General features: G+C 47.2%; 2 protein-coding genes across 3 annotated transcripts in view; both read right to left on the reverse strand.

The window, feature by feature from the left end:
* The window catches only part of LOC134100238 (transmembrane protein 25), a 5,537-nt gene extending 3,771 nt beyond the window's left edge, over positions 1-1,766 (reverse strand). Inside the window, exon 1 of the mRNA XM_062553339.1 lies at positions 1,625-1,766. The gene's annotated coding sequence lies outside the window, so the exon portion shown is untranslated. The remainder of the gene's footprint in view (positions 1-1,624) is intronic.
* A 4,160-nt stretch (positions 1,767-5,926) lies between these two features.
* Positions 5,927-12,500, reverse strand: part of sik3 (SIK family kinase 3) — a 38,858-nt gene continuing 32,284 nt past the window's right edge. For both annotated transcript variants that reach the window (XM_062553341.1, XM_062553340.1), the window contains 5 exons: positions 10,700-11,469; positions 9,393-9,562; positions 8,090-8,219; positions 7,575-7,701; positions 5,927-6,038 (listed from right to left, as the gene is read on the reverse strand). In XM_062553341.1, coding sequence (XP_062409325.1) covers positions 7,580-7,701; positions 8,090-8,219; positions 9,393-9,562; positions 10,700-11,469 — 1,192 coding nt within the window. In that variant the 3' untranslated portion in view covers positions 5,927-6,038; positions 7,575-7,579. The remainder of the gene's footprint in view (positions 6,039-7,574; positions 7,702-8,089; positions 8,220-9,392; positions 9,563-10,699; positions 11,470-12,500) is intronic.

Consider the following 12,500-nt stretch of genomic DNA (forward strand, 5'->3'; position numbering starts at 1 on the left):
GAAAGCATACAAGACAGGTAAGAGACCCTCAAGGTGAAGAGAACTTCTAGAGACTAGTATCTACATCTTTATGGGTAGTTTACAGCTGAACTACAACATGACCACTGTTCTGTGTTTAACTCACTTTAATACAGTAAGACTCTACTACCTGAAAATAGACCCTATGCACCGCCAGCGATGCAGCAAACACAAATCTGGGTCAGTCAGCACATTGAAGGCACAGTTGCAGTCTTTGTTGTTGAAAATTATATTATAAAACCTACCATAAAGATGGAACTCTGGAGGATCAGAGAAAGTGTAAGGCTAATTAAAGCTCTAAGACACCTGGGAGAGGAACAAGATGACTAGAACTGAATAACACTAGTGAGACTTCATTATGTTCGGAGTTCATCCATTATTTTAGGTTTGAAAGTGTTATTTGTTTCACAACAAATACAGCAAAAAAAAACAAACATGTCTTGTCTGTGGTACAGGGGAATATGAGGGGCCTCTAACCAACACCACACAGGATAGTTGTCTCTGTAACCAACAGGGGATTGTTGACACATTCTGTTGAGCGTTTGCGTTACAGGAAACCACAATCAGATAAGATCATCTGTGTGAAATTAGCTGACGGCAGCCTACGCTGACACGCTCCCGCTCACCAAAAAATGCTCTCGGCCTCTGGGGTCTTAAAAAATTCAGCAGCTGTCCATGATTTATGTGCAATAAGCAGCTGGGCACCCAGCCCGCACTCCCACCCACCCATCCTCAGCCCCCGTTAAAATCTAATACACCTTTTTATGAGCCACCTCTCCTTGCACTCCACATCACATGACACTGGTGAGTGGTGATGTGATGGTCTGTCTGTGTGTGTGTGTGTGTGTGTGTGTGTGTGTGTGTTTGTGTCTCTGCGTGAGTGAGCTGGTGCCTTTTTAATACTCTTCTCCCTGTTTTAAAACGCCAGATTAAATCCTGGAGCGGGCTGCTTTGCTGCCTATTTTAGAGGGCATCAAGCTTTGGAACAGGCACGCAGCTCCAATCCCAATCAGCCTCATTAACAGTTTGCTGAGTGGATGCCTTTGCTCTGGCGCTGATGGCAGAGGAAGGATGGACTGATGGCTGCTGATAGAGGCTAGAGGCAGCTAGCGCTGGGCTCAGGGAGCTACGGCTAGATTGTGTGTATCACATTTCAGCAGCACAGCGAGTGAGCCAGCGGGGAAGATGGGCACATAGGGAGGAAAGCAGACGTCCAAGCACACTGCTTACAAATACAGAGCAGCTGGTGCAGAACCACTTGCACACACACACACACACACACACACACACATATATCACTGTGACACACAAACAGCTACACGCTCCAGCAGTACTCACTAGTGCAGAGGCTCAGGTTACCTTATCAAATACATCAAGCTAAGCAAGCACTACCCTGCCGTAACAGATGACAGCTCCTCACCAAATGCAGATGTTTATGCCACAGCATTCAGGGATGCCGTCGCCCACCAAAAAAATCCCTGGCAAAGACTCACAATATGCAGTGCTTTCTCTCTGTGATCAAGCACAAACACACACACACACACACACACACGCACACACTACAAGACAGAGATGCAGAAATAAGCCTCCTGCCTCCTCTCCTCACCATGTTCGTGATGCTGGTACAGTACCTCGGCACGGATGGCTGCTGAAGGTGAAAGTCAGCCAGCGTTTGATCCATGTATGCTGGGCTACTCGGGAGAGAACCGTCCCCCTCTGGCTCACACAGGCAAAGGGGGCACTGCTACATACACACACACAGGGAGAGAGACACACACACACGGAGAGAGAGGCAGGCTGAATCTGCAGCAGCGGTTTCCCGCTTACCGGCTGACGCAGGCAGTCATGCTGCCACCACTCTCGGAGTGAACACAGGGAGGGAGGGAGGGAGAGGAGCGGAGGGGAGAGGAAAAAATAGACGGAGAGAGAGCGGATAGAAGAAAGGATCAAAGACGTTCGGAGAGACAAAGAGAATACATTGTGTATTAATGCCGATTCAGCTCCCATTGTTACCCGTGACTCATGACTGTTGTTTGGGGTTGGTCGGGGTTATGAGCAGCAGGGAGGCTGGCAGACTGAAGCTCAGGGTCAGGAAGGTGATGGATTAACACACTGAGCTCATCCATCACTCACTCACATATCCGTCGAAAACGATCAGTCATCGGCTGCTCTGGCCTGAAAATGCCTCTGCAGTGCAGCCAAAGATTGCAGAAAGGCTGTTCAGCTTTGACATAGCTAGGTAGAAGCAGCTGCTCCCAGAGTTCATTCACTTGTTTTCACAGGTAACAGCATGCCTTCACATCTGTTACAAAACTATGTTTTCTGTTTTCGCCATTAAAACATTAGGGCCTATAAAATCTCTGCAGAAAAAAGGAAGGAAAAAAACTGTTTCCTTTGAATGGATGTTTGGCAGTTATCTGCTTTGTGCCATGTACATTTCTTATTGTTCTTTATGCACACCTGCTGTGTTAGAACATTCCCCTTCGGAAATGAAAACACACATAACCGAAAGGAATGCAGGGCATCCAAGAGTCAAAATATTCTGTGTGTTACAAACAAAGTAGGTCCAAGGCACTCAATAAAACGTAAAAATAGAAGGAATTAAAAAGCCTTTATTAGGTATGGCTTAAGTCATATTTCTAAACGCCAACACGCCAACATGTATCGACCCAGAGTGGTCTTCTTCAGGGCAATGCAAAAATTCCTCCTATTTTTACGTTTGATTGAGTGCCTTGGACCTGATTTGTTTGCATCATTGGATTTTTCCCTATACCCCAACAGCACAGATCACAAACTTCATCTCTACCTGAGCTGCGGCCTGAACCTTTGCAGTTTAACATCTGGTGTGTTATTGCAAATAAATCACATCCATTATCTATTCCACATGTGCTGTTCCGTTGCTGTTCATGCACCCTGGTGTGAAAATAAAAGACCATTAGACAGGTTTAAGTTTTTAATTATTTCTTTATTTATATATATTTATTTATTCATCTCAGTTTGGTTGGAATTCTTTTTTAATCATCATTGTTGCACTTTAGTATTTTTTGTACTCCAAAGGAAAAAAAATAAAACATACTAAAACAAAACGAAAACAAAAAAACAAAAATGACGATAAAAAACTTTGGAAAAAAAGGTTGACGACACAAAAATGCCGAGAAGAGGGCTGGTGTACAGAGAGGATGAGAAGGAAAATAAGACGACCTGATGAACAAACAAATGAACGAACAAACAAACAAACAAACAGACGAGAAGAGGAGTGGAGTCTCTCTCTCCCCTCGTCTGCCACTGTATGGCGTGCACATGGCATGGGGCTGATGCCCAACGCGACTGTGTGTGTGTGTGTGTGTGTGTGTGTGTGTGTGTGTGTGTGTGTGTGTGTGTGTGTGTGTGATTTCTTTTTCCCGGGAGCCGTGGAGGATGCTCGCGATACGAGGGGCGCGTTTCACCTCCGCAGCGGCGCAGCACCGCACGTCACGTCATGTCATGTCATGTCACGACACACACAGTCCTCACCTCAGCCTCGTATGGGCTGGCGACTATACATACAGTACTGCATGAAGGGAAAGAGAGGGGTGAAGAGGGATGAGGTGGTAGAGGGTAGAGGTGGGGAGGGTGGGGGGGGGGGGGGTAACTCCCTTTCTTTCCTCTCCCTTGCTTTGGAGTCTTTGATTTGAAATCCTGCAGTCTGGCACTAGAAGGAAGGATGTGCGAATAGGGTGGGGGTGGGGTCAGAGGAGAAACAAGCTGGGAGAGGAGAGAGAGCCGTGATTGTGTCTTGTCCTCCAGGGGCCAAGAGGAGAGGGCGGGGCAGTTAATAGCAGAGAAAATGGAGGGAGAGACAGAAAAGGAGAGAAAGTAAAGACAAAGAGAGAGAGAGAGAGAGAGAGAGAGATAGAGAGAGAGAGAGAGAGGGAGGGGAGGGGGAGGCCAGGGGTTGGGGTGAGGAGGGAGCTCCAAAGACACCCTCTCTTGACGTGTTAGTCTAACTGATATGTCTCAGTGTTCACACCGTGCCTCAGTCCAAATGACTCCTATTCACAGGACTCCCAAGGTCAGCCTGACCCTCGGCTGGGCGTTGAGGACACAAGACGTCAACAACAACGGCAACAACAACAACGACAATGACAACATCAACAAGTGAAATGATAAAAAGCAACTGGAAAAAAAAACAAAAACAAAAAAGTAATTACACTCTCCTCTTCAAGTTATCTTTATATATATATATATATATACATAAATATATATATATATATATATATATATATAAAATAAAACAATAAGAAACAATCACTTATGACAAGAAAAGAGCCTCTCTCAGTCTCCCCTGTCCTCTTTTAGCTAAAAATCTCAATATCCAGGAAATAAAAGACATCAAAAAGTACAAATCAACAACAATATAAAAACAGCCTCCTCGACGCCTTGGGCGAAAAAAAAAAAAAAAAAAAAAACTCTTTGATACAGAAATAACGTTTGCGGTCTTTACATGGCATTGCTGTACAGGAACAGGGGGGAAAACGTCCAATCAAAACTACCTACAATGCCACAAACGGTCACTGACAAGAGAGGGTGCAAACAAAGAGAGGAGGAGGAGGAGGAGGAGGAAGAGGAGGAGGAAGAGGAAGAGGAGAGAGAGGGCAGATGGAATGAAGAATATGGATGAAATGAATGAACGAGGGAGTGAGGAAAGGGTGTCTGAAAACAGAAAAGGAGAACTATACAGGATCGAATTACAGGAAAACAAGCGTTACATGGAAAAGAAAAAAAAGATAAAAGAAAAGGAAAAATAGTATCTAGAGAGATTGCAGGAACCGAAAGTGCAGAATTACATGTGTGATCAGAACAAAACGCTGTCTTTCTTGCAACATAGAACAGTTTTTTTCTCCTTTAATAATAATAATAATAATAATCATTCTAATTGTAATAACAATAAAACTTCTTTTACAGAAAACAGTAATAACAATAATGATCATAATTTCTACATGAACATTAGCCATAAAAATGCATCGTTAAAAAAAATTAAGAGAAAGAATGACAACAAGGAGGAAGAGGAAAAAGTAGAAGAAAATCAAAGGGGAGAGGGGGAGAGAGAGAGAGAGCAAGATAGAGAGAGAGCGAGAGAGAGAGAGAGAGAGCAAGAAAAACCAGAGCTGGTTGCTGTCCTGTGCGATCTCCATGTCAATGAGCTCCACTGGGGGGGTTGAGAGCGTCCACTGAGCCCCCCCCCAACCCACTGCTCACCCCTGCCAGTCGCCTGCAGTGGGCCGCTCTGAGAAGGGGGCCTTTAGAGGCTCTGAGATCACAGCCCGCTCCGGAATGATCCACTGGAACACAGTAGGGGGGGTAGGAGAAAAGGAAGTGCACCCAAACCGACCCCTCAACCCCCAGCACAGGCTTATGTGAATACTTTGGGTTTGTGGCTGAATGTGACGCGTCTGTCAGTGTTAAAGCAGTTTCTTTTTTTCAATGTACTTTGAATGTGCAGTGTTGTGTGAAGTGTTTGCTGAGTGTGTGTGTGTGTAAGTGTCTAAGTGTGTGTAAGACTGTATTATGCCTTAAAACTTGCCATAGCATGTTGCCGCGGCTACAGTTAAGAGAAGGAGCGTGAGGGGAGAGGTGGCTGGTAAGGGATGAGGGTCAAAAGGGGAAAAAAAAACAGCCAATGGGGTGAAGAGGGACAAGGTAGAAGAAGGGAGGGCGGGGGGTGGGGGGAGCGCCCTGCTGCCTATCCAATCAGATGGAAGAGCAAATGAAAGGACGAGAGCCAATGGCAACGATTGTTTGGTTAATGTACAGAAGCGGTAGGTGAGGGAGGGGGTTGGTGGCTTAAGCCCCCCACCCCCCCCTTTCAACCCTCCACCCAGATCACCTGCAGACCTCCCAGCCCCACCCTCCCCCACCCCTGGCTCCCCCCTGCCCCCCCCAAAGACTGACGGTGCCCCCTCCAGACAGACAATGGCGGTTTGGCATGATGCTGTTCAACACAGGTGGCTGATATGGACCTTTATACACAGCGGACGCCCCTGTAGGAGGAAGAGGAGGAAGAGAGGAGGAAGCACAGGAGAAGTCAGAAGTCAGCATCCTTCCAAGGATGCCTCCTGTCCTAACACTTCTAACAACCTAACACACATAACACACACTCACCACACACTTCCTTCTCTTCCCTCCTCTGCCTCCTCCTCCTCCTCCTCCTTCTTCTTCTACCACTTATTCCTCCTCTCACACTTTGAGTTAGACAGCGTATTTCACTGACCAAGCATGTACACTGTGGCCAGAGCGAAGTCAGACGCTTGAAATGGGCAGAGTCAGGCCGAAGTGAATTAAGAAAAATAGACGGATTAGGAAACCGCTGGATTAATAAATATAAATGCAGAAGAAGCGACACTTTTTAACTTAACGGAGTGTCAAAGCTCCAGCTACAACTGTCTGAAAGAGCCTCTTCCATCTCAACTCACAGGCCAGTGTGACTAATGTTCCTGCTGACTAACGTTCCGAGCGGGTCCTAAACGCTGACTCAGCCACATAGTCTATTTTCACATCTTAGCACTCAGTATCCGTGCCTACACTCACTCGAGCCCTTTAGGCAGGGATCACGAAGAGGCAGCGGTAAAGTGTAACGCAACGCTCAGACCATAACACGTTTTTATCTCGTTCCTAAGTCACACGTTGTATTGCCTAGACTGACAATCGATGAGCCTTGCGTTACACTTTGAAAGTTAAACCAAGTTCAACACAGACATTGTTTGATACTAGCCCCGCGCGGTCACTCAAACTATTCCGCTGCTGAACCGTAGCGAACAATAGGAAACCGCTTGCTGCTGCCATGATCCCCGCCTTATGCTCAAAAATGTGAGATGTCCGACTGAGATCCGCTATAGGAGATTTGGAGTGTGCTGTGATGTGAGAGTGATGGAGGTTACCCAGTATCAAATCTGAACAGGGAAAAGGCTACGCTGCCCCACACACTGACCTGTGTTAGTCATGGCGGGCGTGCGGGTAACAGGCCATTCGGCCCGTATCTCTTTCTCTGTATACGCTTACCTGCTGTGTGCCATCTCGGAGTTACAGTCGAGCTACACCAGGCACACAACAGGAAATGTTCCGTTTGCGGAGCGTAAAAATTGTTTTAGAAGACTGGTCTAATTGTTTTCAAATGTATGCGTTGCTTTCTCGTCTGGTGTAGCCAGTTACATCCTTTACAGTGGAAGCTAATTGTTGCAGTGTTTGCTTCACAAACAGAACGCTTCAGTTGTGTGCCGGGTGTAGCCTGCCTCTTAGAGCCTGTCCCTTGTCTTCTACATAAAAACGCTCACCTGCAAGGTTCCTGCTCTTAAATATATACACACACACACACACACCTGTGTTAGCCTACAGTATGTCTTCCGCATATATACACACGCACACACTCACCCATGTATCTCTTTTATATACACTGACTAGTTTCCGAACGTCACCACTCTTTCTGAAACATACACACACACACACACTCACACACAGAGACACTAACCTAACATTCTGTGTTTACACTATGCCACACACACACACACACACACACTCACCTGTGTTAGACCCCTGCCTGCTCCATGCTGTACTGCAGGTCAGGCGGCTTGTAGCTGAGGAGCATGTCGCTGGTGCAGGAGGAGGGGTAGCACGCAGCAGAGTGGAGCTCTCCCTCCACGTCACACACTGCATGGAGACACACACACACACACACACACACACACACACACACACTTTAGACTCACAACCTACAGTATGGACAGTGTGTTGACAGACAGTGTGTGAGCCTAAAGCTACTAAACCAGCACCAACATGCTCATCTGACTGAGCTGATGCAGCTGAATATGCAAATCTTGCTTTGCTACCCTGAACAATGCCAAAGACCAAACCACTAACAACAGTCAAGCATACAACTGTCACTGTGACAAGTGTTAATGCTCATAGTTTTGCTGATTCGTATGAACCTATGTATGTGTGTTCATGTGCTTGCTTGCTTGTGCGTGCGTGTGTGTGTGTGTGTGTGTGTGAGTGTGTGTGTGTGTGTGTGTGTGTGTGTGTGTTCTGAAACACTCACCTGACTCCTCCCTCTGGTGCAGCTGCTGGCTTCCCGTCAGAGATGATTGGCTGAGGATGTCTGACATCCGGGCGGAGCTCAGCGCTTTCCCAGCCAATAGGCTCATTCCCGACATGGGCTCTGCTTGGTCCTGCAAAGAGGGGACCACAGCAATAATTCATACAGATGCAATCTCACAGACTGAACACTAGAGGTCACTGTGTCCATAGGTACGCTGATACGTAAAGCCATCTGAAGGCACACAGTTGATTTTTGCTGAACACTACTAACCTAAGCTATTCGTTTATGAAATTGTTAAACAATATGGTCATACTCTTGTTGATCATTGATATTATGAAATACAAAATAATCATTTATCATGCTAATTTACTTTAATGTAAACTGTTGTACTGCCTTATTTTGTAAGTTGCTTTGGACAAAAGCGTCTGCTAAATTCCATAACCATAACTAATATCATTAGAACAAAACACGGTCATGGTCTAAAATTCAATTGCATTAGGAGTACAGCACAGCTCAGTTACATTGACCTTTTCTTGTGGTCACTAGTCCACAAAAAGCACATTGTCTGTCTTAGGTGAACGTAAATAGTTGACTGAATGACTCACACATCAACCATATCAAGCACCTAAAGTTTTGTATCTCCTTTGCATATGCAGATGGGGAACATATTTACATTTACATTTATATTTATAGGTAGCTGACACATTATCCAAAGCATCCAAATCATGGCATTTGAGGGATGAGATATGAACATACATAACACTGAAACATTTTTCCATCAATCCAAACCAAGTCAACCAAGTTTTAATTTCAAAACAATTCATGGTAAGTAAACAATTTAGTCACTGACAATGTGGATAACTTGTGTTTTCCTTAAGGAAAACGTCTTGTCTCAGCTCTTATTGAAATTTCACCTGTTCAACTGCAAGATATCCCTTTGGTCTCAGTCCAAGTTCAAATGGATTTTCTCGAAGTGGATATTCTGTTTTACACTTAAGAACTCACTGGCTAGTGTTAGTTACTTGCCCCATAGATGAGACGTGTAGCATTAAACCAAATCTTTCATTTGAAAACAAATGTAGCAGTAAATTTCGTCAAGAATTTTGAACAGCGTGACATTTCAACAGTGGCTCTACCATTTGAATGAGAGCATCATTGTGAAACGGAATGCAGCAAAATAATCGTTTTATATCTAGATGATGTTTTGCATAACTGTTGGAATCCATCACCGTAATTGAAATTCGATTAATCGCTCAGAGGCAGCATGTGTGTGTGTGTGTGTGTGTGGTGTGTGTCTTCTCACATAAGCGTCGTCGCAGGTCTGGATGGTGTGATGGCGCTGCAGGGGCCCGCGGGCCCGATACCCGTCCCCCTGCGGCCCCCGTTGGGCCCCGTAACCCACGCCGTTGTGATCCGGTCCCTCCATGGCCTGGCCCACCGTCGTCCGACAGTCCACATGCTCACTCCCGGAATCTGCAGGTGGGTGGGGGAGGAGGAGAGGAGGAGAGGAGGAGAGGAGGAGAGGAGAGGAGGAGGAGGAGAGGAGAGGATAAGAGGTGGAGAAGAGGATGAGAGGAGTCAAATAACACACACCTGAACTGTAAGAAGGGATTACACAACAGCAGAATTGATGGGATTTTTGTTCAAATTCGTTGCTGTGTTTCTGTATTATGTTGTTTTGCTGTCTGAGGCTATCCAAGGTAAAAAGGGGGAAAACATGACTACATTTGTTTGGCAGGCTGTTAAATCTAAATGAAATGCAGAATAATTAACTTGGCTTGGCAACTTTAGTTACGCAATGTCATAAAATAGCTATATGCGTGATAATTTAAAAATGCATATATAAAGTTAGGTATTAACTAAAAATACCAATTTCAAGAGCTGCACCATTATCAAATTAATCCTGGCATTGGGCAAAAAGTGGTGCAATGCGCTGCCAGAAAACAATTGTTCTGGTCATCAGTAAAAGGTCATAGACCCATGTAGACTTGAACCCTTCCGTCCACTATCTTCAATGCTACAGGGCTTGAATCAAGGAAGTGGCCTGTGCCTGAAGTCAAGAACTCTAACTGCTAATAATGTATCAGTATATATAACGACTAGTTGACAACTATTATGTAAAAAGTAGGAAAAAGTTGACAACTAGTAAAAAAATATAAAAAAAAGTAAAATATAGTAATCATGAAATATATAATGATCAATTTTCAAATCCAAATCCATTTAGAAATTCTCAAGCATTGTTGCCAGGTTCCCTTGTGCGCAGGGCAATCATTGAGTGCACACGCATCTCACCCCTTGTGTGTGAGTGTGTGAGTGTGTGTGTGTGAATAAGCATCTCACCCCTTGCAGTTGCAGTGGCCCTCCTCATGTAGACGTGTATGTGTGTGTGTATGTGTGTGTGTGTGTGTGTGTGTGTGTGTGTGTGTGTGTGTGTGTGTGTGTGTGTGTGTGTGTGTGTGTGTGTGTGTGTGTGTGTGAATGAGCATCTCACCCCTTGCAGTGGCCCTCCTCATGTAGACGTGTGTGTGTGTGTGTGTGTGTGTGTGTGTGTGTGTGTGTGTGTGTGTGTGTGTGTGTGTGTGTGTGTGCGTGTGTGAATGGGCATCTCACCCCTTGCAGTGGCGCTCCTCATGTAGGCGTGCCTGTGCGTGGGCGAGGCGTAAGGGGGCGTGGCCCCCCGCGGCGCCCCCAGGAGCTTGTGCTGCTCCGCGCAGGCTGACGCTTTGGCCAGCAGGCCCTCGTGCCCGTGCCCGTAGCCGCCCGGCGCCTCGTCCTCCTCCATGCTCTCCGAGTGGGCCAGCCCGCCGGGACCCGCCTGGCAGTCGGGCGGCCGGATCTGCAGCAGCGGGTGGTACTGCTGGCCCATGGGCTGCCCGGGCGCCGGGGCGGGTTGCTGGGGCGGCGGCGGCGGCGGTTCCAGCGCCTCGCTCTGGCTCAGCTGGCGCAGCAGGAGCAGCTCGCCGTAGTCCTGGTGCCCGGCGGGCGGCGTGGGCGCCTGGCGCGGGCTCTGGCGCTTCAGCAGCGCCGCCAGGTCCTGCGGGGGCAGCCGCGGGTCGTGGCCCGTCAGGGAGTGGCGCGGCGACAGCAGGCCCTGCAGCGTGGGCGTGACGTGCGGCTGCGCCGAGCGCTGGTACTCCATGGGCGTGGGCGAGAGCAGCGCCTGCTGCAGGGCCGAGGGGCTGCCGTAGCTGCCCACGGGGCTGGTGCCCTGGTAGCCCTCCAGGCCGGGCACCTTGAGCGAGGTGCCCTGCAGGTAGGGGTTGTAGCCGCCCACCATGCTGGCGCCCGTGCCCCCCCGCGCCCCCTCGCCAAACAGGTGCGGGTTGAACTGGGACTGGTCGTACGCCGTGGACGAGCAGTGGAACCGGCTCAGGCTGCGACTGCAGGAGAGAAAAAGCAAATAAGGACGACGAGCCGAAGCACAAGACAGAGAGAAAAACAGAAAGGAGGGAAAGGAAGGAAGGAAAGGAAAGGAGGGCGGGAAGGTAGAAAGAAAGAAACAAATAAAGGAAGGGAACGAAGAAAGGAAGAAACAAAGGAAGGAAAGGAAGAAAGGAAAGGAGGGAAGGAATGAAGAGAGAAAGAAAACAAATAAAGCAAGGGAACGAAGAAAGGAAGAAAAACAAAGGAAGGAAAGCAAGAGAGCAAGAAACAAAAGGAAGGAAGGAAAGGAGGGAGGGAAGGTAGAAAGAAAAACAAAGGAAGGGAACGAAGAAAGAAAGAAACAAATAAAGGAAGGGAAGGAAGAAAAGGAGGAAGGAAGAAAAAAGTGAAAGAAAGACCGAAAGGAAGGAAGGAAGGAAGGAAAGGAGGGAAGAAAGAAGGAAAGGCAGAAAGGAAGGTCGGAAGCAAGGAAGAGAGAAAGTGTGAAACGAGAGACAGCAATGGCGAGAAAGATGAGCCTAAGGTCTCTGCTATGCACACAGTCTGCGAGACGTAAATCTTGAAAAACACTGTACATCAAGATGCTGTGGACAGGCCATCAACCCTTATGCCAGGTTCGCACTGACATGGACACTTTTTCAGTGTCAATCATTGCCCAGCGTTCCGCTACCACATCAAATTTGACACCGCGCCGCAAAATCCAAACAAAACATCAGACACTGAAACACACACACACACACACACAAAGACAAACACACACACACACACACACAAAGACAAACACACACACACACACACACTCACGGCCGTGCAAAGATCTCGATTTACAGTGAGTAGGGCTGCAGGGGTGATTTGGGGCACGGCATGGAGGCAAAAACACCAGGGCAACACTCCTCCAATGGCATTACGGCAAGGAGATCACAAGATCACATTCACTGAACAGGGTCAATGTCATGCGGGGGCCACGACAGGAACAGAACGTCTTCTCCAATCACTTCCCTTCCCAGGAGCTTATGATGTTTATGAT

Source organism: Sardina pilchardus, chromosome 13 (assembly GCF_963854185.1).
Source record: "Sardina pilchardus chromosome 13, fSarPil1.1, whole genome shotgun sequence".
NCBI classification, from domain to species: domain Eukaryota; kingdom Metazoa; phylum Chordata; class Actinopteri; order Clupeiformes; family Clupeidae; genus Sardina; species Sardina pilchardus.